We start from the raw sequence: 26,075 nt of genomic DNA, 5'->3' as shown, positions 1-26,075 counted from the left end.
GATAATTGTCACGTAATTAGATAGGGACACGGGATAGGGTAAGTGTGTCTGCGTAAACCCCTTTTAGTAGTCCCTGGAGGCTGGTCGTGACGTCACAGGACAGGGCTGCGGATGGCTCCGCCCCGTGATCATGATTGGCGGATGGCGACGGCGGTGGGCCAATAAAACGGCTCGATTGGAAGTGAAGAGGACAGGAGGATAAAAAGGTTCTGTTCGGGGTCGAAAAGGAAGAGGAAGAAGATCGGGACAAAAAGATCGTGTTTTTTTGGTGTGGAGGCTGTTGCGCGGGAAGCGTACTTGTTGTTGTGCTGATTCGATCGTGTTCTTCATCGTGTCTTGGAGCCTTGCTGAGCCTTGTGCCTCACCTTGGTTGGCTCTGGGGTTCTGCTGATTCGGAGTACGGGGTCGAACGGCGGGTGGACCTGCCTCCCTCTCCTGTTCGCAATTTGGCGCCAGAACTGGTTCCCTGGCGGCTGTGAGCGGACTTGGGCCAGGACCAGGAGGTCGACAGCACCACGGTTTCTCCTGCCCCCCCCCCCCCTGACGAGAGCAAGGCCAGCTCATCCGACACTGATCCAGGGACAGTTGCGTCCACACCACGGTCCAGCCTGACCACCAGAAGTAGCTACGTTTTGTGTGTGTGTGTGTGTGTGTGTGTGTGTGTGTGTGTGTGTGTGTGTGTGTGTGTGTGTGTGTGTGTGTGTGTGTGTGTGTGTGTGTGTGTGTACTTGGCGCCTTAGAGGGTTTGAGAATTGTATATTCATCGGAATTGTCTGTGTTTTTCCCCACGCCCGATCCCACACCATCCCGTCGAATCGCCCCGGATCCCTCTTCTTGCCGAGTTTTATTTTTTCTGGTTAATAATAAAAACAAATAAACATCATCAACTCAGTGAAAAGTGACTCGTGCCACCTTCCTCGTCCCGTTTGCGGTAGAGCGATTAGAACCGCCATGTTTGGGTTATAAATAAATAAACCGCCTCCATCGTTTCGGCTCATTCTACGTTGGCGGGACTGTTCAAGTCCCGTGGACGTCACAATATGCTATGAAGATCTTTTTGTTTTATTTGTGTGAAAGACAAGTGAGGAACACATCTCGATTTATACCTCATATCATATATGGCCTTGCAAATAATTCCAAACTCTAATTCCTACAGCCTGCTTAATATTCCCTCCCCTTCTCTCTTCCTTTTCTCAATCTGCATTTCCATGATTTGCATCTACAAACACAATGGGATTTGAATCCAGGTTCCAAATATCACGAATCATTGGTTCAGATGAGAAGGCTAATCAGGCCAACCTCCAGTTGCTAACCAGCTCGACCTTTACTCTTCAGTAAAAGCTTCACACTTTTTGCAACAGGTACCTGTAAAAAGCGTTCAATGCGACAGGATGAGTGCTCCGGCCCAGCCCCATCGTATCCATGAGGCAGAAGCAAGATCAGGCCACTCTGCTGTAGCCACTTGGCTTCCCCTGTCACACGCCGGCACAGATGTACAAATCTGGAACTTAACTCACAGATTAAGAACAAAGATCAACAAATTGTGATTAAATGACATGGTAAAGATAACAATGCATCTCTGTTGGAAGACATAAAATCACCAATGTCTACACTCATTGAGGAGCTGAACGACAAAGGGCTGTGGGTTCACAAACTACCAAAGGGTATGAAGGGGAATGCACATACACAAGGGGTAAAAGAGGAATAACACAAAATCATTTGATATTATCGTCATCCTTCGACAATGATAACAAGAAGAGTCTCACTCTCAAATCAAATGAGGACTCGACATTAGTCATTCCCACAATACCATATCCTCTGGTGTGACCACCGTAAAGTACTGATAAAGATGTTGACAGCAAAGGGTGTGCCTCCAAATTAATTTGGCCGTCAGTATCCTCATACCACCAGCCCGAGCACAAGTTTATAAAACCTTGTTTAAAATCGCAAAAACCTTTGTTCAATTATGACAAGCAAAACAACCAAGAAACTTTATCAAATCTCTACTACAAATGATATAATTTGGCTTGTGGGTGTGCGTTTGGGTGTTTGACTTAAATGCACTCCTAAACCGCTCGATGGAATTTATTGAAATTTTGTGGTTGTACTTGGGGTATACCTGGGAATATTTTAGGCCTTAGAAAAATTCATGGTCACGGGGGGTTTTGGAGGGGTGGCGAGACTTCAATTCCCTCAAACAATTTATCTGTAGATCACTCTCAATAATTTTCATACCGATTGGAAAACCGTTGGACACATCCAATTATCATGTCACTATTATCATCACTTATTCCTCTTGGAGAGGACTTGACATGGCCAAGTTTCAATTTGTTCCATTGAGCAGTTGAGGAGAAGAGGAGGTCCAATTTTTTTTCCTTTTTCCAACATTGCTGCTGCACCACTTGACCGATGTCATAATTATTATTTAAAAAGTTATACGTGAGTCATCGCTCCTATAGTGAAAAATTTGTGTCAATCCAACAAGCGGTTGCAGAAAAAAATGAATTTAGAATGGAATAAAACTGCGGCAGAAGGACCGTCGGACCCTGCTATTCGGGGATCCGCTATTCGCGGACCCCACGTATCCACACTTTACAAAACGCGATCTGCTTCAACATTCGCGGTGCTGTGCTTCTCGTATTCACAGTTTTTTGTGGACGAAAAAAAAAAATTCCACGAACCACGCACATAAAACAGTTCAAAAGCATATCTTCCACCAGTCACGTTGTAACCAAGCTGGGCAGCTTGTTCCACCATTCGCGCTATAAAGACGCTTCACCACATCTACAGTTCTGTACCGTACCAGTATTACAAGCTGCCAAAGACGTTTCCATCACCACCAGAGTTTGCTACTCATATGGAAGAACGAGAATGCGATCCGAGAAAGTGTTGCGTTGAACGCTATAACGACCACCAACGTGGTCACCCACGATCGGGATGTCCACATAGAAAGGACGGTGAAGGTGCTCAGTGCATGGATTGAGGACAACGTGCAGAAAAAAAACATGCCCTTAAGTGGACCTCTCATTCGCACAAAGGAGATGCATATATATGTGCATCTGGCTGGCATGGGTGGCACCAACACAAGTGACGAGGGCATGAGCGATGCGGGTACAAGTGGCCACAGTACATTCCAAGTAAGCAGGGGATGGTTTTACCACTTCAAAAAGGGCTACATCTCCACAACGTAAAACTGACAGGCGAGTGTGCTTCCGCAGACCACGAGGCGGCTGAAGTGTTCCCGGTTCGCTCAACCTGCACAGTTCATTGAGGAGAAGGGGTACCTGCCAGAGTAGGTGTTCAACATGGACAAGACTGGCCTATTTTGGAAAAAGATTCCAATGCAAACTTTTATCTTGAAGCACAAAGGGAGAGCATCGGGATTCAAGGCCACAAAGAACTGGGTATCTCTTCTCCTCTGCACAAATGCAAAAGGGGACTGTGTGACGAAGCCCATGATGTTGTACCATTCCATGAACCCATGTGCTCTCAAGGGCAAGAACATGCACGCGCTGCCCGTGTTTTGGAGGGCCAACAGGAAGGCGTGGGTGACGGCAGAAATTTTCATGGACTGGTTCCATAATTGTTTCGGCCCTCAGGTGGAGAGGTGTCTTATAGAACCAAACCTTGCATTCAAAGTTCTCCTGTTCATCGACAATGCTCTTGGCCACCCCAGGGACCTGAAGGTGGCTCACTTGAACGTCGAGGTGATATTCCTGCCGCCCAACACCACCTCCCTGATCCAGCTGCTCGACCAAGGTGTAAATTCGACTTTCAAAACATATTATACCCGCCGCAACTTTCCCCACATTTTGGATGCAATGGACCCAGAGCTCACTGTTAGGCAGTATTGGAAGTAGTTCAATATAGCCCACTGCATCGGCGCAATCACAGTCGCTGGACGAGGTGAAAGCCGGCACCATCAATGCCTGCGGCACAACCTGTGGCCACAGGCAGTGAAGAGCTTCAGAGGCTTTCTTAACAACACAGAGGAGAGGCATAAATTTGTCAGGTTGGCAAGGCAGGTGGGAGGTGAAGGCTTTGACAACATGGAGCTTGAGGAGTTGGATGCTCTTCTCACCTCGTATGCTGAGGAGTTGGGAGCCATTACCTAATTTTCTGAGTAGTAGGAGGCAGGCAGTGATGAGGAAGAGGTGTAAAGGTTCAAACGCATGGTGAAGTTCCCGAGTGAGATACTACAGGACATTCGGTCAGTTACTGAGAGGCTGTTAGACACCGATCTGGTCATGGCGCGTTACCTCAAACTCAAGAGGAGGTTGGATGATGTGATGCTCCCATACAAGAAACTACGTCAAAATCTATGGCAATCTGCCTGGCAGCTCTCAATCACAGAGTTCTTCCACCCTGGTCCATCCACCTCAGGAGCACCAGCACCCTTGCCTGCCTCTAGTGCCTCTCATTTGTTGAGCATCTCTTCAAGATTCTCATCTGCTTCAGCACCCTCACCTACATTTCTTTCAGTGCACGATTCACCACCACCACACTCACCTGTGTATGCTTCAGATGACCTCACTGAATTCACTGGATGTTAAATCATCATCATCATCATTTGAAAAGTTCTGTTTGTTTGTGCAAATAAAAATTTTAAACAGTACCTGCTGCTGTTGTTTGTTTTTTTTTTCATTTACGGGATGGTTGGTTAATCACTTTTAATAAACTGTTAATCACATTTCTTCAACTAGAAGTACCCGCTCCATTACGGGAGCCGTCAAGGGGGTCATGTTATGATATTTATGGCTATTTTACTCCAAGGGGTCCCAGGATTACACTCCCAAACAATGGTTGTGATCGGTTCAGCCATTCTTGTGGTACCTGGGAATAGATGGGCGGATGGTGAGTTATCGTAAGATAAACATTGGAAACAGTACCTGGTGTTATCTTTTCTATAATTGTAAGCATTCTTCATGGAACTGTAATCATATGCATTTGCAGTCAAAAATATTTTAAACTTTTGAAACTTTCCCCAATGAACGAGGAACCGCTGGGAACCTTACCCATTTTTCCATTGAAACAATGTGACATTCGTGGCTTTGCCATTCGCGATATTTTTCATGGGTCACTAACCGCTGGGAACCTATCCCCCCTTTTTCCATTGAAGCAATGTCCCGCTATTCAAGTATTCGCTATACTATACGTGGGATTTTCCAGGAATGTATCCTCCGTGAATAGTGGGGTCCAACAGTACAATAATAATAAACCTCACAAAAGCAATAGTTCCCTTCAGGACCCTAATAATAACATTATTACAGTATGGTGTAGTCTCTCTCGATCGAGTGCAGCCTGTGGCTGCTGGTTGCATCATTGGTTGGGACGCAGCTATACCGCTGATGCAGTGCCCCCCTTACCTGTACACTGGTACTCATTTTGCCGACCTCGGAAGGATGACAGGCTGAGTCAACCTCCTGGTGTATTTTTAATTCAGCGGCCAACGGGACTTGAACTCAGGACCTGCTAGATATCCTGCGAGATATCAATCGAGATCCCAAGCCACCACCCTAACCACTAAGCCAACACCAGGCTTAGCATAGTGTCGTATAAAGGTAATTACCAATGAATTGTGCAAAACAATAATGTACCTGCATGAAAAAAAACATACACTAGTCTTTCGAAGTTGATGGACGATCTAAAGTGTCAACGTCTACTTTCTCAGACTCATCAGGTTCATCATCTTGTCGAACGCCAGAAGCATTCTTGAACAATTTCCTTAAGTTGGACCGCTACATTGTTTCTTGACTCTTCCTCATTGAATGTTCTTGTTTGAGGTGCAGCTGCATCACTTCTTGGATGCTGTCAGCTTTCTGACTTTCAGTAAACTTCACAAGCAGGTCAAGACCTTTACCACGGGTGTGTTCCATTACTAATCAACTTGCTATGGCTCACCAAGCCAGCCGTTCCTTATCAACCGTTTCATTGGAGTGCTTGCGTGAGTGCTTAAGCCACTTGAGTGTTGCAGTGGGCGAGCGCTCTTCCAGCTGATTGGTAATGGAACACACCCCGGCATGAGCCCAAGTCATATGTTCAGTTGAAAATTCTTCTAGTTGTTCAACTTTCTTCTGTGGATTAACAACACTGCCATTTATTTCGGAGTCAGTCATAACACGGTCCACTTCACACCACTCTTCAACTTTGGTTTTGGTCAAACTTTTAAGTGAATTGTTGTCATTTGCTTGCATCACCATTCTCGATGGGGTAACATAATCCATGATGCTTTAGAAGGCAAACATATTTTTTTTCTCCAAAGTTTTCACTTTCATGGTCTACCCAAGATTTGGGATAATGTGATTTGTCTTTGAGTGGAGAGAGAGTTGGTTCACGAAAAAAATATTTTCACGAAAAAAAATAGGTGACCACTATATTCGTTATTGTTGTGTGTCTGTCTGTCTGCCTGTCTGTCCTGAGCATAGCTCCGTGGGTTTTGATCTGATCCTGACAAAATTTTGGTGGGAGGTTTATATCATGATCTAGTTGTGTTTTCCTGAAAATGGGCATGGTGTGCCCATTATGGGTGGAGCCACGCCCAAAAAACATGTGTTTTTAGGGGGTAGCCGATTTCAATTTGCATCTTCTCCTCGGGGGTTTGTAGAATCTGACAGCGGTTTCGGTATTTGGTTAGCCCAATGGCACCTGCATAGCCCCACGGAGCTCGATTTTTCATTTTCATCCCAAGGTCAAGGTCAAATGGTCACGAACTTAGAAAATTGCGAATTTTGACATAAAAAATTTTTCTTCTCCGAGGGGTTTGTCGAATCTGGCAGGGGTTTCGGTATTTGGTTAGCCCAATGGCACCTGCATATCCCCACGGAGCTTGATTTTTCATTTTCGTCCCAAGGTCAAGGCCACAAGGTCACAAACTTAGAAAATTGCAAATTGTGTTTTTAGGGGTAGCCGATTTCAATTTGCATCTTCTCCGAGGGGGTTTGTCGAATCTGGCAGAGGTTTCGGTATTTGGTTAGCCCAATGGTACCTGCATAGCCCCACGGAGCTCTATTTTTCATTTTCATCCCAAGGTCAAGGTCACAAGGTCACGAACTTAGAAAATTTCGAATTTTGCCATAAAAATTATACGACCGCCCAAACTTTGAGAGCTAGGATGACAATATTTTTTATGCATAATCTTGAGGTCATTCCCCACCTAAAGTCTTGAAACCATTTTGCTCTATCTCGAACACCTTACCCGTGGCGCCCCCTTTAAGTTTGTTTTTACGCTGATTTCATCAAAGTATGGATAATCTGATGAGTGTGAAATGCCATATAGCCTACATGACGTTATATTGTTCCTGGAATATTCCAAAGGAAGTTTTGCACCAAAGGTCACAATCCTTGACCTTTAAAGGTCACAAAGGTCAAATTTTCAAAGTTGTGGGTATCTAACCGGGTTTTCGACCTTCTTCGACGAACTAACTCCAATAAGCTAAAGCACGTATCCTGTTTGCTTATTTTAATGTCCACACCATTGTTTTGTGACCTTTAAAGGTTATGCAAAGGTCAAATTTTCAAAGTTGTGGGAATCGAACCGGGTTTTCAACCTTATTCGACGAACTAACTTCATTAAGCTATAGCACGTACCCTGTTTCCTTATTTTAATGTCCACAACATTGTTTTGTGACCTTTAAAGGTTATGCAAAGGTCAAATTTTTAAAGTTGTTGAACGAAACCGGGTTTTCGACATTTTGCAGTTAATAACCTGTCACTCGTACCACATCATGTTGATCATTTTTATAACTTGGTCAAACATTATCACATTGTCTCATCCTTGACTTCTGAAACAATCTACATCGTCAAATACCGCTCATGAACCATCATCATCTTCAGACTTGTTGGTTCACGAAAAAATATTTTCTCAAAAAAAATAAGTGACCACTATATTCGTTATTGTTGTCTGTCTGTATGTCTGTCTGTCTGTATGTATATCTCTCCTGAGCGTAGCTCCGTGGGTTTTGATCCGATCCTGACAAAATTTTTGTGGGAGGTTTATATTATGATCTAGTTGTGTTTTCCTGAAAATGGGCATGGTGCACCCATTATGGGTGGGGTGCACCCATTATGGGCGGGTTGTGTTTGGGCATAACATTAAAACCAGAAACAGCCATTCCAATCAGATAAAGGCAACATGACATTAAGCATCATGCGCACGTGCCCACAGGCAAAGTGAGGGCAAAGTGTGGCCCAGGACAGCCCCACTTTGCCACCAATTCCGGATGGCTTCCAGGGGCCACACTTGGGTTTATTTTAAAGACCAAGGCTTTTAAAAGTCACAAGTAAAGGAATAAAGAACAGTGGCGCCAACAGTAAGCTCAATTATATCATTATCACATACACTCAGTGTACAAAACATAAAGAACACCTGCCTAATATTGAGTTGCACCCCCTTTTGCCCTCAGAACAGCCTCGATTTGTCAGGGCAAGGACTCTACAAGGTGTCGAAAGCATTCTGCAGGGATGTGGGACCAGGTTGACTACAATGCTCCCCACAGTTGTGTCAAGTTGGCTGGTAGTGGATCTATACTCCAAATAGCTCGTTCCATCTCATCCCACAGATGCTCAATTGGATTGAGATCTGGTGACCGGGCAAGGCCACTGCAGTAAGCTGAATTCACTGTCATGTTCGTGGAACCAATCCTGGACAATCCCAGCCTGGTGGAATGGGGAGTTATCCTGCTGAAGAAATCCACTCGCAGATGGATACACTGCTGTCATGAAGGGATGCACTTGATTGACAATGACGTCCAGATATCCTGTGACATTCAAATGTTGCTCCACTTTTATCAAGGGCACAATATGTCATGAAAACATACCCCACACCATCACACCACCACCACCACCACCACCACCACCAGCCTGCAATGTTGACACACAGCATGATGGATGCATGTACTCATGTGGTTTTCTCCATACCCTAGTCCTTCCATCAGCATGAAACAGCAGGAACCAGGATTCATCAAATGGGGCAATGTTTTTCCAATCGCCGGTGTCCAGTGTTTTCATTCCTTAGCACACTGCAACCGCAGGTTCTTGTTTTCTGCTGAAAGAAGTGGAACCCTGTATTTTTGTTGGCTGCTATACCCTAATCGTGTCAAGGTACGACGCATTATGGGTCTTTCGGCACCAACGTTGTACTGGACTGTCAGTTGACTAACTGCAGCCCGTTTGTTGCTCTGCACAGTTCATGTCAGCCTCCTTTGGCCTCTTTCATCATCGAGCCGTTTTCAACCACTGGCCTGCTGTTGGCTGGATATCCTTTGGTGGTGGACAATTATTGATACACATGCGAAACTGTTGAGCGTGAAAAACCCAGCAGCATTGCCGTTCTTGAGACACTCAAACTGGTGCGTCTGGCACCGAATACCACACCCCGTTCAAAGGCACTTTAATCTTGTTTTACCCATTCACCCTCTGAATTACACACATACACAATTCTTTCCATAACCATCTCAAGGCTTAAAAATCCTTTTTTTAAACCTGTCTCCTCCCCTTCATCTGCACTGACTGAGGTGGATTTAACAGGTGCAATCAATAAGGCATCATAGCTTTCACCTGGATTCACCTGATCAGTCTATTTCATGGAAAGAGCAAGTGTTCCTAATGTTTTGCACTGTGTGTGTGTGTGTGTGTGTGTGTGTGTGTATGTATATATATATATATATATATATATATATATATATATATATATATATATATATATATATATATATATATATATATATATATCGAAACATGTGAAGTGTGACGAGCACCCCCCCCCCAGACCCCCCTCCTACTGTGTAGGACTGTGTCCACTGGAGATAGGGGGAGTGCTAGTTTTGATTTGCCCACCAATCACATCGCGTGCCTTCTGGTTGAATGGTTTGTATCAGCAGGAACAATCGTCTAGGTGGCAGTCGGATGGTTGCTCTTTGCAGATTATGAGGTTTTACGGTCTGAAACATAATCCATGGTGATGCTCACCATAACAGTCAGGTACCTGCTGCTGGTTCTGCTCAGTACCTGCTCTTGGCATACCTGATTCTTGAAGTACCTGATTCTTAGCGTCCCTGGTTCCGACGACGTGACGTCGATTGGTGTTCGACCCTGTTTGCGGGTGGGTGCACGGCAAGGCAGGGCGCTGGCAGCAAACGAAGGCACGCTCACACATTTTGGGACATTTTGTTGGATGCACAACGACTTCTGCCTTGTTAAGCCGAGACCAGATTTATTTCCCCCTCTGAATGATCTGCTGGGTACCCTTGTCTAATGTTTAATTGTCCAGTTAGGCATAGTGATAAGCATCTGCTCTTTGTCTATTTTTCTATCAATGCCTGTTGAATTGTATGCCTGGTGTTGGCTTAATGGTTAAGGTGCCAGGCCTTGGATCCGAGGGTCCTGAGTTCAAATCCTACTCAGCTATTGAATTAATACCGGGTGGGGTTAACTCGGCCTATCGTCCTTCCGAGGTCGGCAAAATGAGTGCCAGCATGCTGGTATACTGTGTCGGAGTGGTGACCCGTCCAGGATTGTGTCCAATAGCCAAGGAGACTGCTGAGGCAGCACCAATGCTCTGAACAGAGTATGCACAATCTCTCCTCTCCTGTTGAATGCTTTTTTTGTTTGAGATTATTTTGATTGATTTGAATTCCTCCATTTACACCACAAGGAAATAAAAAGTTCTTCAGTTTATTTATTTTTCTTAATAATAAATTCCTTGTTGACATTTCAATCTGTCCGTTGCTCATCCTTTCCTTCCATTGATCCAGCATTGTCCGGACATAGATAGACTGGGATGTAATTCCCAAACTAATTAACCTGATATAGTTGGCGTGCACCAGCGGTAAACGCTCGGCCGCCCCACTTAAGATCGAATCAAGATAAGATCGGTACATCGCCGAGGGCGTGTCCCCGAGTCAGGAGGCCACTTGAGCCCTAGTTAAATGGCAAATTAGATGGTGGACACTGGAAGTCATGGTTAACTCATTGGTGTTCGTGGTTGTAAAGCAACCCACCATACCATAAAGTTAATTGTGAGTGGTGGCCCCAGGTCTGGCTCTTCCGAAGAGAAATGAGGATTAACCCCCTCATAATACACTCAGTATATTGTTGTGAATTCGCGCCCGCCCGTGTGCGAACGGCCACGTAACTCGAATCGCGGCACGTCGCCCACCGGACGGACAATTTTGTCGTGACCCCCTCGGAACCACGCTGGGAGCTAGTCACAGGTGGGCCTTTCGACCTCACCACAATTGTGCCAATCGGCCACCCGCGTAGGGTAGTGTTGTTCACCAAACTAGACCTACCTAAGTACCCATGCGGATGGTTAACCAGGCGATCGTACCTCGCCACAGGTCGACTCCAGACACGAGCCGCTTGGGCGGCCCTTTCCGTACTATCGGGATAACCGAGCGGTGTTATCGTTGACCTGGACGGTCCAGATTAATTACCGGGATGTTGAACCCACTACGAATCCTTTACGTGATGCAGGATGGAGATTCAAAAGAGAAAAGACGAAGCAAAACGGGCACAGTTCAACAAGCAAGCATTTTATTACGCGACACACGGAAAGCACGTATATACAGCCATACAGAATACACAAAAAGCAAAGGCAAGAAGAAAACAGTTGACACTGACCTAACACGTACACACGGCAACACTTACACAGTTTTACTTCACAGACGGCACCAACACACATTTACACAAAAGCAAAAGAAGGAAGCCACCCTCACAGACAAGGAGGCAGACAGGCCCGTAGGCCAAATGGGCACGTGACCTGGAGGAGCGGCCAGCTCCGGTAAGGCCGGGGAGGTCTTACCGTCCTCGTGACGCATTGGTGGGCAAGCGGCAAAATTTCCGCGCCACTGTGCCCCGAGTCCATGCCCCTGGCGTGCTCGTTGGCACCACGTTTGAGGTGGGGCAGGAACGAGGCCCCCTTTGCACTATCTCAGCGCGGGGGAAGGGGAAATTGTTGATGCCCTGGGGGAGGGGAGTGGCTGGCTGTCTTGGGTCCCGCGACGAGACGAGCGATCCCCCACACCGCAACCTCGTCGCCGACCGCCGTCCTCCTTGCCTCGGACCCGAGCTTCCTTGCCCCGACCCGCCGCTTGCAGTTCCACCGCGCACACTCCCCTTCTTCCAGCTCAACTCTCAACTCTGCTCCCCAATGCTCAACGCTCCACGCTTCTCGCTTCTCTCACCAGTTCCACATTCTCCTCGCGAGTCGCCTTCCGCTCGCACCTTTATAGCTCTTGGTAGGCACCGATATGCAAATTCCCGGATCAGAACGTGATTGGAGGCGGGGCCACACCGCCCCCCCGGTCAGCCATTGGTTGGGCACAAATGGGCGTGAACCTCCCCTGATCCTAAAATTTGCATAGACGGACATGGACGGAATTCACCTACACGCGCCTGGAGGCAGGGCCAAGCCGCCTCGCGCTTGCCCATTGGACGGATGAGAAGTGGGCGTGAAGCATTCCTGATCCGCGGATCGACACGTTCGGCCTCCATGGCCGAACGGCTCTGGGAACACGACATTTGGTGTTGACTGGTGGTGTTTGGGAATGGCCGTAGAAGCAATGATGTGGGATGAAGTTGTGAAGGTAAAGGCGAAGGTGGTAGTGTTTGCGAATGGTTGTAGAAGTGATGATGTGGTAGCGTAGGTGGTGGAGGTGGCCTCGTTGTAGTGTGGTTGGCGCTGTGGTGGGGATTGCGTGGTTGTTGAGATGCTGTTTGTTTGAAATAAAAGATAGAACAGAAAATGGCGAACTCAAAGCGTCGCAGCCCGGATGGATCACATAAATTCCCTCTATACAACGGGTTTGGGCTAACTACACATGTACCTATGGAGATATCTCACCTGAGGGCCCTTTATGGTGTAATGCCAATTTCCACAACCATAACAATATATATATATATATATATATATATATATATATATATATATATATATATATATATATATCCTTCTTTCGGCTGCTCCCTTTAGGGGTCGCCACAGCGGATCATCCGTATGATCCGCATAGTGATTTGGCACATGTTTTACGCCGGATGCCCTTCCTGATGCAACCCTGGTCGCCTCTTACGACACAGGGATATGGTACACCTATTTTAACCGGGGTATACACCGGCCCAGTACACGGGTACTCACTTCACCGACCTCGGAAGGATGACAGGCTGAGTCAACCCCCTGGTATATTAATTCAGTGGCCCAACGGGGCTTGAACTCAGGACCTTTTGGATCCCAAGCCGCTGCCCTAACCACTGCGCCAACACCAGGATATATATATATATATATATATATATATATATATATATATATATATATATATATATATATATATATATATATATATATATATATATATATATATATATATATATATATATATCGCTGACCGTCGCTCAGCCTGTCATCCTTCTGAGGTCGGCGAAATGAGTACCAGTATACTGGGCCGGTGTATACCCCGGTTAAAATAGGTGTACCATATCCCTGTGTCGTAAGAGGCGACCAGGGTTGCGTCAGGAAGGGCATCCGGCGTAAAACATGTGCCAAATCACTATGCGGATCGGATGATCCGCTGTGGCGACCCCTAACGGGAGCAGCCGAAAGGAGAAGAAGAAGAAGATATATATATATATATATATATATATATATATATATATATATATATATATATATATATATATATATTGTTGCGAATCTGGAAGCCATGAGCACACAACATACAGGTCCTATAGATCAGTTATATCGGTAAGTACATGTTGCCAGTTAGGGTCCCATCCCTGGTCTAATGGGTAATTAAATGTTCCTGCGCTGTGGAGTTATTTTGATAGTTAGGGTTTTTCGTTTATTTTACACCAACATCAACGCCGACCACACTGCATCACCCTCACCTTCACTTCGCTTCCTTCACTTCGATCTGGCAGACGTCATGGTGGGTGGAGTTCAAGGAGGAGTCGCGCGGCGGCCCTCGACCAATCAGCGTGCAACGAGTGGGGTGACCGTCGCCCGGCCAATTAGATCCCGCGACAGGAGGAAAGGGCTCTGCATGACGTCACCACGCCCCCGGGCCCATCAAGGAGCTTACTGCCCGTTTTGGCCAGTGAGAGAGACGAAGAGCGATTTTGCGCACCAAAACCAGCCAGTGAGAGAGGGAGGGTCACGAGGAGGCCCCCCTCTGAAGAGGGGGGTATAATTATAGGCGCGGTCTGCGTGTTCGTGTTGTTCTGGGTCTGGCGCGGTCTGCCCGTTCATAGTTGTTCTGGTCCTGGTAAGAAGTGCGCACACGGGTTTTGGTTCTGGTTCTGGTTCTGTCAAGAAGTGTGAACATCTGCACGCAGGGCGATTCAGTTCTAAAAGCGTCTGCGCATGGAGTGGTCGGTGCCAGAATGGGTCTTCTCCTGCCAGCTTTCGCCCTGCCGACTTCGTTCGCCTGGATCGTCCGGATCGTGCTGGGGGTCTAGTTCTGCCCCGAGGACCTGGTCCTCGAAGATCACATGAGGCGGACAGGTCCAAGATAGGCCTCAATAAAGACCATTTGGTCCGATCATCTTTGGGTGTGTGCGTATGTGTGTTCGTGGCGCCAGTCAGATAAGTAGTGAATGGTATAAGTGCTTTTTGCCTATATATACGTGCATTTATTAATATTCAGTTTAACTCTGCCCTTATGTGCTCCCCTCATTCCCCCATTGTAAATAAACATTCCCGGTGAATTTCCCCGGTAGTTTGGACCACGTGGGTATTTAGGTAAATTGAAATTGGCAATCGACCCTACCCCACGTGGTCTGTCTATTGGCGAACTTCAGTCCAATAAATTACCCGTACTCTTCGGACTTCTCCGAAGAAGTACGATCTAAATTCTGGGCGATTGGTCGAGCCGACTCTGCAGCTCCATCTAGCGGTCGTGCTCGCGGCCGACGCCCGGCCCCGCAACAATTATATATATATATATATATATATATATATATATATATATATATATATATATATATATATATATATATATATATATACATATATATATACATATATATATATATATATATACATACATATATACATACATATATACATACATATATACATATATATATATATATATATATATATATATATATATATATATATATATATATATATATATATACATATATATACTATTGGGGTATGCTTACAGATTGAAAGCAATAACGAACCGTGCTTCGTACGCAGATACTTAATAAGTAGAGGTTTTCTGATTATAGGCAAGCATCACCGGCCTCCTGCTAGATATCAATCGAGATTTTTATTTCTACAGTTACAGAAATTACAACACAGTTTACAGTTATAGAAATTACAATTTACAAATGCTACATATCAATTGATGTTTGTATTTCACAGTTTACAGTTATATAATTGTTTAAACTAACATTTTAATTCAAATGTTGTATATACAATGTAACACTTACCACTGTGGTGTACACATTGTCTCAGGTCGCTCAACTGCAGTGAGCACAAGGCTGCACTTATTTTCGGATATTTTCATTTACGGATGCTTTCTGACGGTTCTGTGATTTTTCCCGGTGTAACAGCTTCGGTGTCCATTGGCACATGAAATTTCTGCTTTCTACGTCACCCGGAAGGTACCATTCATCAATGTCAGTGAGTCAGTGAGTCAGTGAGTAAGTGAGTAAGTGAGTGGTTAGAATGAGCTTTATATTTTAGATAAATAATGTTTAACTCATTAACTTTCTCCCCACCTACATTCCAGTTCTAACATGTGACAGCCATTTTATATGCTTGTAACCAATTTCCAGCCATGTACCAGAGCAGCGAGCTTGAGGAGTGGTGACCCGTCCTTTAACATGCCATCATCATTGTAGTCTGTCATTAAGTGATCACATTTAATATTTGAGCTGGAGGTATTTTTCTGCCACAACACTTGCCAAAACATTTTACGTTTCTACTCTGCTTGTCACGCAAACGCGAGAGCGACGCACATAACCCTAAGATTTGCCACATTACATGTGATGCATTGCTGGCATTTATCAGGGATACTCCAAGTGATATCAGTGGCGGGGGGGGGGGGGCAGGTGAGATTACCCGACATGATAAATGTGTCGATAATGATTTGGGCACCATTGAAGAAATCTCCAAACTGTGCCTCCCAGATCGGTAACAGCGTTGGGCTTTCAATGCTCATTCCATACTCAAAGCCCAGGACAGCTTCCTCTGACAGTGGGCTGCTACACACCTGGAAGTAATCACAAAAATTGCATACCTGTTAATAGACATTCCAGTGGGATATTTAAGAGCATAAGACATGAATAATGAAATAACACTACATGTGCATACAAATGCATTAAAAAGTTCCATTTGAGGGAGTGAGTGGGGAGGTGCAGACAAGAGTTGAAGCAGTTTAAATTGGGTTACTCCAAATGGAATAGTGAGAATTTTCAAAATTGATCTTTGCCGAGTAGGCACTGAACCGATAGTGGTAAATTTGCTAAGTTCAAGATTTGACTTAACAGAAAAAAACAGGATGGCACGGGATGAACTGCCTTACCGTAAGCAAACACAACAATTGTTAGGATTTTTAAAAAAGACTTATTTGCAGGGTGAGACACATCACAGTAATTTTTCTTCTCTGCTTTTCTCAAAAGTTCTTCACACTTGAACAACGCCCCATAAGTTCCTTCCTGTGAAAGATTTTGCTTATGTTTTGCACCTGGATCAGAAAGCCTGAATGCAGTTCCTCTCACCCCCAGAGTTTAATAAGCCTAATTTAGCTAATCTTTTATATTTTAATAAAGCAAAATCAGATCTCAAGTCTGTGCGATACACACTTCAAATTGAAATGGAATGAATACCTAAATGGCTGATAATGTTTAATATCCAGTGTGTGGCAACTAAACAAAATAATTTTGTTAAGTTAGAGTGAAAAAGAGGAAGCCTGGTGTTGGCTTAGTGGTTAGGGTGGCGGCTTGGGATCCCAGTGTCCTGAGTTCAAGCCCCGTTGGCTGCTGAATTAACACCAGGAGGTTGACTCAGCCTGTCATCCTTCCGAGGTCGGCGAAATGAGTGCCAGTGTACTGGTCCCGGTGTATGCCCCGGTTAGAATAGGTGTACCATATCCCTGTGTGTCGTAAGAGGCGACCAGGGTTGGCGTCAGGAAGGGCATCCGGCCATAAAACATTGCCTCACAAAAAGCCAAACCCCTGCACAGCAGGGAAAAATGGCTGTAAAAACGGTCATTTTTTTTTTTTAGAGTGAAAAAGAGGGGGTTTTTTTTGCTACAACATGGTACCAAAAGCAAGGTCATTTAAACACTACACGATGAAAGCAGATTGGTTCATGTTGAGGTATTTGGTCGACTACGTAGGGCGGATCATCATTCCAAAATAACTGGCAGAGGAAGCAAAAGAGGCCAGGTGTGTGTGTGTGTGTGTGTGTGTGTGTGTGTGTGTGTGTGTGTGTGTGTGTGTGTGTGTGTGTGTGTGTGTGTGTGTGTGTGTGTGTGTGTGTGTGTGTGTGTGTTGTTATATCTGGTTTGGGATTACTGTGCAGTAATTGGTCTTTATTTTGATTACACACAGCACAAAGAAGTTAGGAAACATCAGTGTGCTTTAAGATGAATTCCAAGGGCATTAGTAGATGATGGACCTAATATCGTACATAGGACTTGAACCTGGGTTCTCAATTCATCACCAAGAGCTATTGGTCAACATGATATTCTCATATTTGTCTCCCTTTTATTCTTCCTGTGGAATGAATCCTCTCCCTGTGTTGGTCAAATCCCTCTCTTGCCTCTCGGAGGAACTCATCATCTCATGCAATCTTCCATCTCCAATCGTGAACTTTACAATATTTCTATTTTCTAACCTATCTCTTCCTCTTCACTCATCCATGGAAGTTACTTGTCTATTAGATTGCCCTCAAATTATGTCAGCATGTTATCCCTCTTTCCCACATGATCATGCTCTTCCATGCATGAGCCTTCATTCCTTGTAAAATGGCTCTCAATAACTCGATATGTCAATAAAATGAAATGATATTCCATGTGAGCACATTCATTTGTGTAGGAGAGCATACTAAAGGTTTAATAAATAAATCTACATTCCCTAAAGTTAGGGTTTACCATGCAAAAATACAAGGTAAATGAAATAACAAGTACCAATAAATGTTAATCATTTTATTTCAGAGTTACACTGAGTTATACAGACATTTTGTACTTGACCTCAAGCTGGGTGTTCTGTCCTGGGGTAATGTCGTTGAGTGGGATATGGATTTTCTCAGTGTCTTGGCAAACAATGGCACAATGCCTTTGATTGAATGTACCACGCGCCACATCCTGGCCACTCAGACGGACATTGAACCCTGTACAACCAACCATTATAAATAAATTTCATCAGCATCGTCAGGCAACCCAACACCTTTCAGTCATATCCAGTCACAGGCTATTGCACCATTTATTTAGAACCACAAAATGTATATACACTAGTTTAAAAAAAAAAAAATGTAAAAACAGAGGGATGAAATCTTTAAAAAAAACAACCAAGCAAATTAGGAATGACACAATACAACACCCCAATCCTCTTATGGCTACGACATCTTTTGACATTTTACTTTTGTTGTGGGATTGTGATGGATGAGGAAGAAGAATGAACAATAAAAATAACAATAAAGAATGACACCCACCACATTACGATGCCACAATACGACACAACAATCCTCTTCTGGTTTAACATCAAGATATCTTTTAACGTTGTTCCATCACAATCCCACAACAAAAGTAAAATGTCAAAAGATGTTGTGATGGTAACCTTAACCACGAAGCCAACACCAGGGTTATCTCTGTTATGAAATTGTTTTAATACTTGTTTCAGTTGATTTGGGGGATTGTTTGGATATGTATCACTTTTGGATGGTTCTGTCCACTGTCCATTCCCCCCCCCCCCCAGATGACCACAGTCCTGGCCTGGTTTGGTTGAGCCCACATTTACATTCGATTTCTTTTCCTAATAAAATTAGTGTTTTATATATTTTTAATTTTGTGTTGTTTGCACTAGCCCAGAGACAATGGAACTTCCTCGCGTTGGAATCACCATCATAGCTTCAGCAGTTATTGAGGTAGGTCAGGCGACAGTTTTACATTGTTTTGAGAGGGGAACGAGAAGAAGTACAAATTGGCGATTTAGTGATCTCTCGATGTGGTACTTTCTCGATGTATTTTGGCATCTTTTTAAGTCTTGGTAGTTCAGAAAATGCTCGAGAATAAAAGTTATGGCTTTTAAACACTTATTACTTCACTCTTTAGTAGTTTATGAGCATATCATTGTGTACACATTTGAATGGGTGGCCATTTTTCCCCGCATCTTCCTTCTATGTGGAGTACTACCATACTTCATGACACAGTATATCTTTTCTTTCTAACCATGGACTCACTCATATAAATGTTCATTACTTTCTAGGTGGCCTAGAAAGCTGAAGTTTTGCATACTAATGTAACATAAACCAATATGCCAGGAAAAAAAATCACAAAACTCTCCGTAATAAACAAAAGTCAGCCAGTGCACCTTTGCTACTGCTCACGGAGAGTCACGTGGCCAAAGACAATGGCACGTCAGATTATCTTGCACATGCATGATTGCTCCCCAAGGGAGCTGGTGTTTCTAGGTTTTATGTCAGTATGATTAGAGATGTGTACGTGGGTATTATCATTTACGGACGATGTACAGTCAGTAGTAGGAAGTCACAAACATTTGTCGTTTACAAACGGTGTAAAGTGCCGAGTGTTACAGCACATATATTTTAAGATTGCATGTTCTTTGCATGTACAGTCGCGCCTCTGTATCAGGCACCTCGGTTATAACAAACATTCATAACATATTTTAATCAATACATCATTTTCCCTGTAGTCACGATCCACATTTCTGCAAATAAATCCAGTTATAAAGAATGATCACCTTGTTCTGGCAAGTTGAAAGCAAACACAAGATCCTACGTTTGGAAATGATCAACAATCAGATGAGATTGCCAAATTCAGTGATCCAAAATATCAACAGTACCAATTATATTAATATTCCCTGCATTTTTGCATTGCCACGGGAGGAAATTACACCTCGCGGGAATACCACAGAGGAAAGAGGTAGAGACATTCAGCAGACTGAGGCTTGAACGGTCTGGGTAACAGGTACAAAGTGACCAAATTTAGGTTTTCCACAGGGGGGCGTCCAAGCAAGCCTCGCAAAGCTGAGTGTCTCCACCCCCTTTCCTCGGTGGTGTGGAAGAAAAATAATTATATTCATGCATTCTCAATTATAATTATTGCTGGTACTTTATAAATTTAATTTTTGAACGATAGTCAAATTGGCTGTCAGTAATGTTTCCCTTTTCCCAAAAGTCTTTTGACCTACATATTGACAAAAAGGAATATCTTGCTATCAAAAAAAAGGTCTCGCTTGCTGCATAGAAACAGGGTGACCTGGTTAATAACACTGACAACTTTTGCCATGATTGCGTCATTCTCTCCCTCCCACCCAAAGTGGCCAAGTATTGCAATTTTGAGTTCTTTTGCCAAATGGTGACAAAGGTGACGAAGTCACCAGTGGCATTATGTTTTTGGGTTGTCCATGCGTACTTATGTACATCCATGCTAATTTTCTTTGTTTTCTCTGCAACTGCCTATCCAATTGACACAATTTTTTCACCAGAGGAATGACTACTCATATAGAATGTAGTTATGATAATAATGACATCATACATCACATGGTGAGGCAGCCGTGTTGGAAAAAAAATGGAAAAAATTTGGATCTCTATTTCCAAAACTGCTCCATCGAAACAATTGAAACTTGACACATTTGAAGTATTCTCCATTGGAAACAAGTTTGATTTTTTTGATGATGTAATAGGTGGCTTTGTTATGACATCATAATTGCAAACATCAAACGCTTTATCCAATCAGTATGAAAGATTTTGAGGGTCATCTAGGGCTAAATTGTAATTCACAAAAAAAAATTGATGACATCATCGGTCACATGGTTCGGCATAGCCTGGCATTGGCTTAGTGGTTCGGGTCGTAGTTTGGGATCCTAGGGTCCTGAGTTCGAGCCCCGTTTCCCGCTGAATTAACACCAGGTGGTTGACTCAGCCTGTCATCCTTCCGAGGTTGGCAAAATGAGCACCAGTGTACTGATAATAGGGGCCCTGCATCAGCGGCATAGCTGCACCCCTAACCAATGATGCAACCAAAACCAATGATGCAACCAGCAACCAAAAAGGCTGTACACGATGAGAACGTGGTTTGGCAGCCATATTGTTTGTAATATAATGCCTTCAAAAATCTTCTCCGAAACGGCTGAATAATTCAAGGCGAAACTTTGCAGGTATGATTGCCTATCCATGAGGAACAAAAATTTCTTCAACTATGATGTCACAGGTCACATGGTTTGGCAGCCATATTTGATTTACCCTTCAAACCTTTAAAAATTACCTTCTCCAGAACCGCTTGACAGATCGAGGGGAAATTTCACCCACATGTTCCCCAATCCTTGGGATACCACGGTGTTCATGAATAATTAATAGGTCACATGGTCTGGCAGCCACATTGGTTTGAAGGAAAATCTTTTTAAAAATCTGTCTCTTGAAGCTCTTCATCAATCAATATGAAACGTCACAGTTATGATGTAGTAGTCATGTGGAATATATGTTTTAAATTTCAACCTGATTGGACGCATGGTCTGGCAGCCAAAATTATTTAATATTTTGAATCTGGGTTCAGGGATTTAAATAAAACTTCGTAAAAGTATGTATAATGACGCAATGATGTGGGTGGAGGCATATCTGGCAACGTCGTGGCATTGTGCCCTTTTCCTTGTGGGGTGGCAGGGGGGAAATTTTTTTTTTGGGGGGGGGGAGGCTGGATTTTTGTTTTGGTGCCCTTGACTTGAACCTGGGTTCCCCAGTACTGATGCAAAATCGAGTGCTGGAGATTGGCCCAGCTAATTTTTACCTCCGCTACCGAAGGTGGATAGAGGTTAAGTTTTCACCCCTGTTTGTCTGTATGTCGCTTTGTTTGGTTGTCTGTTTGTGAACAAAATATCTAAAAAAAGTTGGGGATTAACTCCATGAAATTTGGTGGAGAGCTTGATTATTTGAAACTGACAAAATGATTAGATTTTGCTGAAGATCTGAGTCTGGATCTGGATCAGAGAATTTTTAAAATAATTTTTCACCATTACGAGATAGGGCCAAAAACAACATATAGCAGGATATCTCAAAAAGTTGTGGACGGATTCAGATGACACTTGGTGGGCATGTTTGGTATGCAACAAGGAAGAAATTGTTCAGTTTTAGTGAAGATCCGGATTTGGATCCGGAGCCGAGCATTTTAAAGTGATTCTTCACCATTGAGTGATCGGGTTAAAACAATATGTCTCAAAAAGTTAAAGACCGATTCGGACGAAACTTGTTGATGAATTGGTTAGGTGACAAGAACAAGCAGATTCAATTTTAGTTCAGGTCCGAATCCAGATCCGGCCCATTTAGTGGGATACAAAACGTAAACTAATAAACCTGGCGGAGGTATGTGGTCGACCAAGTGCCCTTCTAGATTTCTATGATTTTAAGACCTACACATACATACATACATACATACATACATACATGCAGAGAATTTCCTTGAAGGGAGCACAGGATTGTGGGAGGTATCTTAAAACATTGCCCCAATTTTGAAGTTCTTACAAACAAAATTTGGGGCCTCAAGTTTCTACAGTTCAGCTGTGAAAGAAAAACACACAAACACTTAAAAATGTTTCTAGAGATATATTAGGATTATATATCTTTCATATAGACATAAAGACTCGGGGAAACAAATTTATACCTAGTCTTTCAAATCGTGGTGTAAATTTATTGACCGAGTGATATAACTTTCATCATCTGATTTTCCATATCAGGTGTACTTTTGATAAATTAGTTGATTCAAAGCAGTCACATCGAAAATATGACGTCAGCCTCTCTGCAAAGTCAAGATAATTGAGGGGAAAAAAAACATCAGGGCACCGGAAGCACCATGACTTGGCTTCACAAAAGGCTGAGGAATTGAAAAAGGTTTTCGAAGCATTTCTTACCTTGTAAAAGTAGAGATCCAATAGCCAACGTCTCTGCAGTGGACCAGTCGAGATTCTTTCCCTCTTTCAGTTTCTGTAGTCTGGCCTGAGTAACAAATAATTTGCTGATAAAACCGAAAAATGTGAAAAACAAAATCCCTTAATCTTTGAAGGAAAACAAAAACAACTAGAAGGGCACTCGGTAGAGCGCATATCTCCGCCACGTAATGCCTGACCCACGAGAACATGTCGGTATCGGACCCAATACATTTTTGAAATATCGTGCATTGCAGTACTATATATGCCTGGTGTTGGCTTAATGGTTAGGGTGGTGGGCTTGGGATCCTAGGATCTTGAGTTCAAATCCCACTCAACCATTGAATCAACACCAAGTGGGGTGGACTCTGCCCGTCATCCTTCCGAGGTCGGCAAAATGAGTGCCAGCTTGCTGGTATCCTGTGTCGGAGTGGCGACCCATCCAGGATTGTGCCCAATAGCCAAGGAGACCGCTTAGGCAGCACCAACGCTCTGCACAGAGTATGGTCCCCATGGATGTATGGATAGTACTATATCGTTTTTGGTCCTATCTCTCAATGGTGAAGAATCACTTTGATAATTAAATAATTATTGTATCCAGATCTGGACTCGGAGCTTCACCAAAATCGAATCAAGTCGTCCTTGCCACACACCCAACCTGTCCACCAAGTTTCATCTGAATCCGTCCACAACTTTTTGAGATATCATGCTACATATCGGTTTAGCACTCTCAATGGGGAAGAATCACTTAAAAATTATCATATCCGCATTGAGATCTTCAGCAAACTCTAATCAGTTCGTCCTCATCACACACCGGGCATGTCCACGAAATTTCATCCGGATCCGTCTACAACTTTTCGAGATATCCTGCATAGAAACAAACAGCCAAACAGACAGAAATAACCTCCTTCACCATCGGTGGCGGAGGTAAAAAGTCTTTATGCCATGGGATAGCTTAATTTATCTTTGAACACACAACCAAGAAAACTACAACCAGGAAATGGATGCATGTGAATACTTCACCTGAACATGCGTCTTCAGAAGACGCGGATGTACAGAGATGTCATCAGGAACAGCCACTGATCGAGCACCAATATATTGTAACAGATCGGGAGGAAGACCTGTGTTCCATACTGAGATGCAGGGTGAGGGCAGGGCCAGACCACTCCAGTGGGCTTGTAAATGTGTGCTCCTTGGGCTGAATGAGTCTGTGTTGGCGAGGTGCTCACTCAATTTAGCGAAATATGAAGACTTCACCCGTTCCACTTCTTCTGTACTTATCGCACCTTCTGCTACAAGCTTGGCCGCATACAGATCAGGCACGCTCTGTCGGAAGCTAAGGCGCACAGCATAACACAGAAATATAATAAATATGATTATTATTAATAATAGCTGTACACAACCATCCTTGACAATGTTGTGGAACGTCAGCCGTTCCAGTTATTGTTTTTTTCCATCCTCACTTTTTCACCTTTATTCGTTTTTAAATTTGTTTTCTCCGCAACCGCTAGAGTGATAGACACAAAATAATATAGTGATTGAGAATACCTATAGATAATTTTTTTTAACAAAATTACATGATGATTAGATGGAGTATGTGGCCGGCGTTCCAAAAAGTCTATTTTCTGTAGGCATGTGGGTTGCAGCATGTTTCATGTGTCAGGGATAAACAGCCTCAACCTCCCTTCGCTCGGCCTCGAACAAATTAACTTGGCAGGCTGCAATGCTGCCTTTGTAGAAGTAGTATCTTACTATCATTCATTGTCTGTCCATCTGTCTGTTCCCAGGTACTGCAAAAATGGCTGAACCGATCGCAACCATTTTTGGGGTGTGTAATCCTGGGTCCGCTTGGAGTAAAATAGGCATAAACATAACAACATGACCCTCTTGGCGGCTCCCGTATGGAGTGGGTGCTACTTGTTAGTGTAATCTCAACTTGCCTGGGGGGTGTAAAGAATCATGAACAATGGATGGACTGGCTCGAAAATATAGAACTGTGGACCAAGATACACAGATTACCCTTCCTGAAGGTCATCAATGATCTGCTCGACCTTTACAGATATTATTAGCTCACCTGGACTTTAGTCAGGTGAGTTTATGTGATTGAGCAGTGTCCATAGGTGAGTGAGGCAGTCAGTGATTCAGTGAGTCGGTCAGAACATAAACATTTCAGTCATTATCGCTTGACCCAAACACAAGATTGCTGAGTGTGGGTACCTCTCTCACCTGTCATGGCACTTCAGAAAAAGACTTCTGTGACTCATTGGGACTGAGAGAATCTGTCAACTTCCCGACCCGGATCTCAACCAACGGTACTCCATCTCTTCTGGATCTGATTTTCACCAATTTCCCTGAAAATATCTGCTGTTCTACCTCCGCTCCAATCGGTTCATCTGACCATATGCTTGTCAAAGTGGACATCTCTCTGGCTGTTATTGGAGAACCATCTCAGCGCCGTCGAGTCTGGCATTTCACTCGGGCTGACTGGCAGGGTCTCCAAGCAGCCATCAAACTTTAAGACTGGTCTCCCACCGCTACTTTCTCAAACATCAACTCATCCTGGGAATTCTTTCAAAGAATCTCTCTCTCTCTCTGTCTCTGTCTCTGTCTCTGTCTCTCTGTCTCTCTGTCTCTCTCTCTCACAGATGTATTCCCTCTCATCTTCAGTTGTCCTCCCCTTCCTCCCGCCCTTGGTTCACTGAAGCTTGTGGCGAGACAGTTGTCCTGAAACAACTTGCCTTTGCCTCATGGAAAGCAAACCCAACTGAGGGCAATCTCAGTTCCTTCCACAAAACTCGGAACGAGTGTGTGTCTTGTGGTGGAGGTTTCCAACCAAAAGAGAAAACCCTTTATAATTTAACAGATCGTTTATTACCCCCCCCCCCCCAAAAAAAAAAAAATATATATATATATATATGTGGAAAGAAGAGCTTGTCTCAAGAATCCAAGCAGATCTCTGCCTCTGACCT

The 26,075-nt window shown here is 43.8% G+C and overlaps 1 protein-coding gene across 1 annotated transcript in view; it reads right to left on the bottom strand.

The window, feature by feature from the left end:
* DHTKD1 (dehydrogenase E1 and transketolase domain containing 1) overlaps positions 1 to 26,075 on the bottom strand; it is an 89,292-nt gene that overhangs the window by 22,323 nt on the left and 40,894 nt on the right. The window contains exons 8-12 of the mRNA XM_085895045.1: positions 24,130 to 24,442; positions 23,092 to 23,176; positions 18,201 to 18,340; positions 16,067 to 16,217; positions 1,366 to 1,472 (exon numbers count right to left, since the gene is read on the bottom strand). Of these exons, the coding sequence (XP_085751171.1) occupies positions 1,366 to 1,472; positions 16,067 to 16,217; positions 18,201 to 18,340; positions 23,092 to 23,176; positions 24,130 to 24,442 (796 nt within the window). The remainder of the gene's footprint in view (positions 1 to 1,365; positions 1,473 to 16,066; positions 16,218 to 18,200; positions 18,341 to 23,091; positions 23,177 to 24,129; positions 24,443 to 26,075) is intronic.

This window comes from Eptatretus burgeri, chromosome 9, assembly GCF_056783735.1.
Source record: "Eptatretus burgeri isolate ZD-2024b chromosome 9, Ebu_testis_v1, whole genome shotgun sequence".
NCBI lineage: Eukaryota > Metazoa > Chordata > Myxini > Myxiniformes > Myxinidae > Eptatretus > Eptatretus burgeri.
The sequence above is the reverse complement of the archived record's forward strand: the minus strand, read 5'-3'. Positions and strand labels throughout refer to the sequence as shown.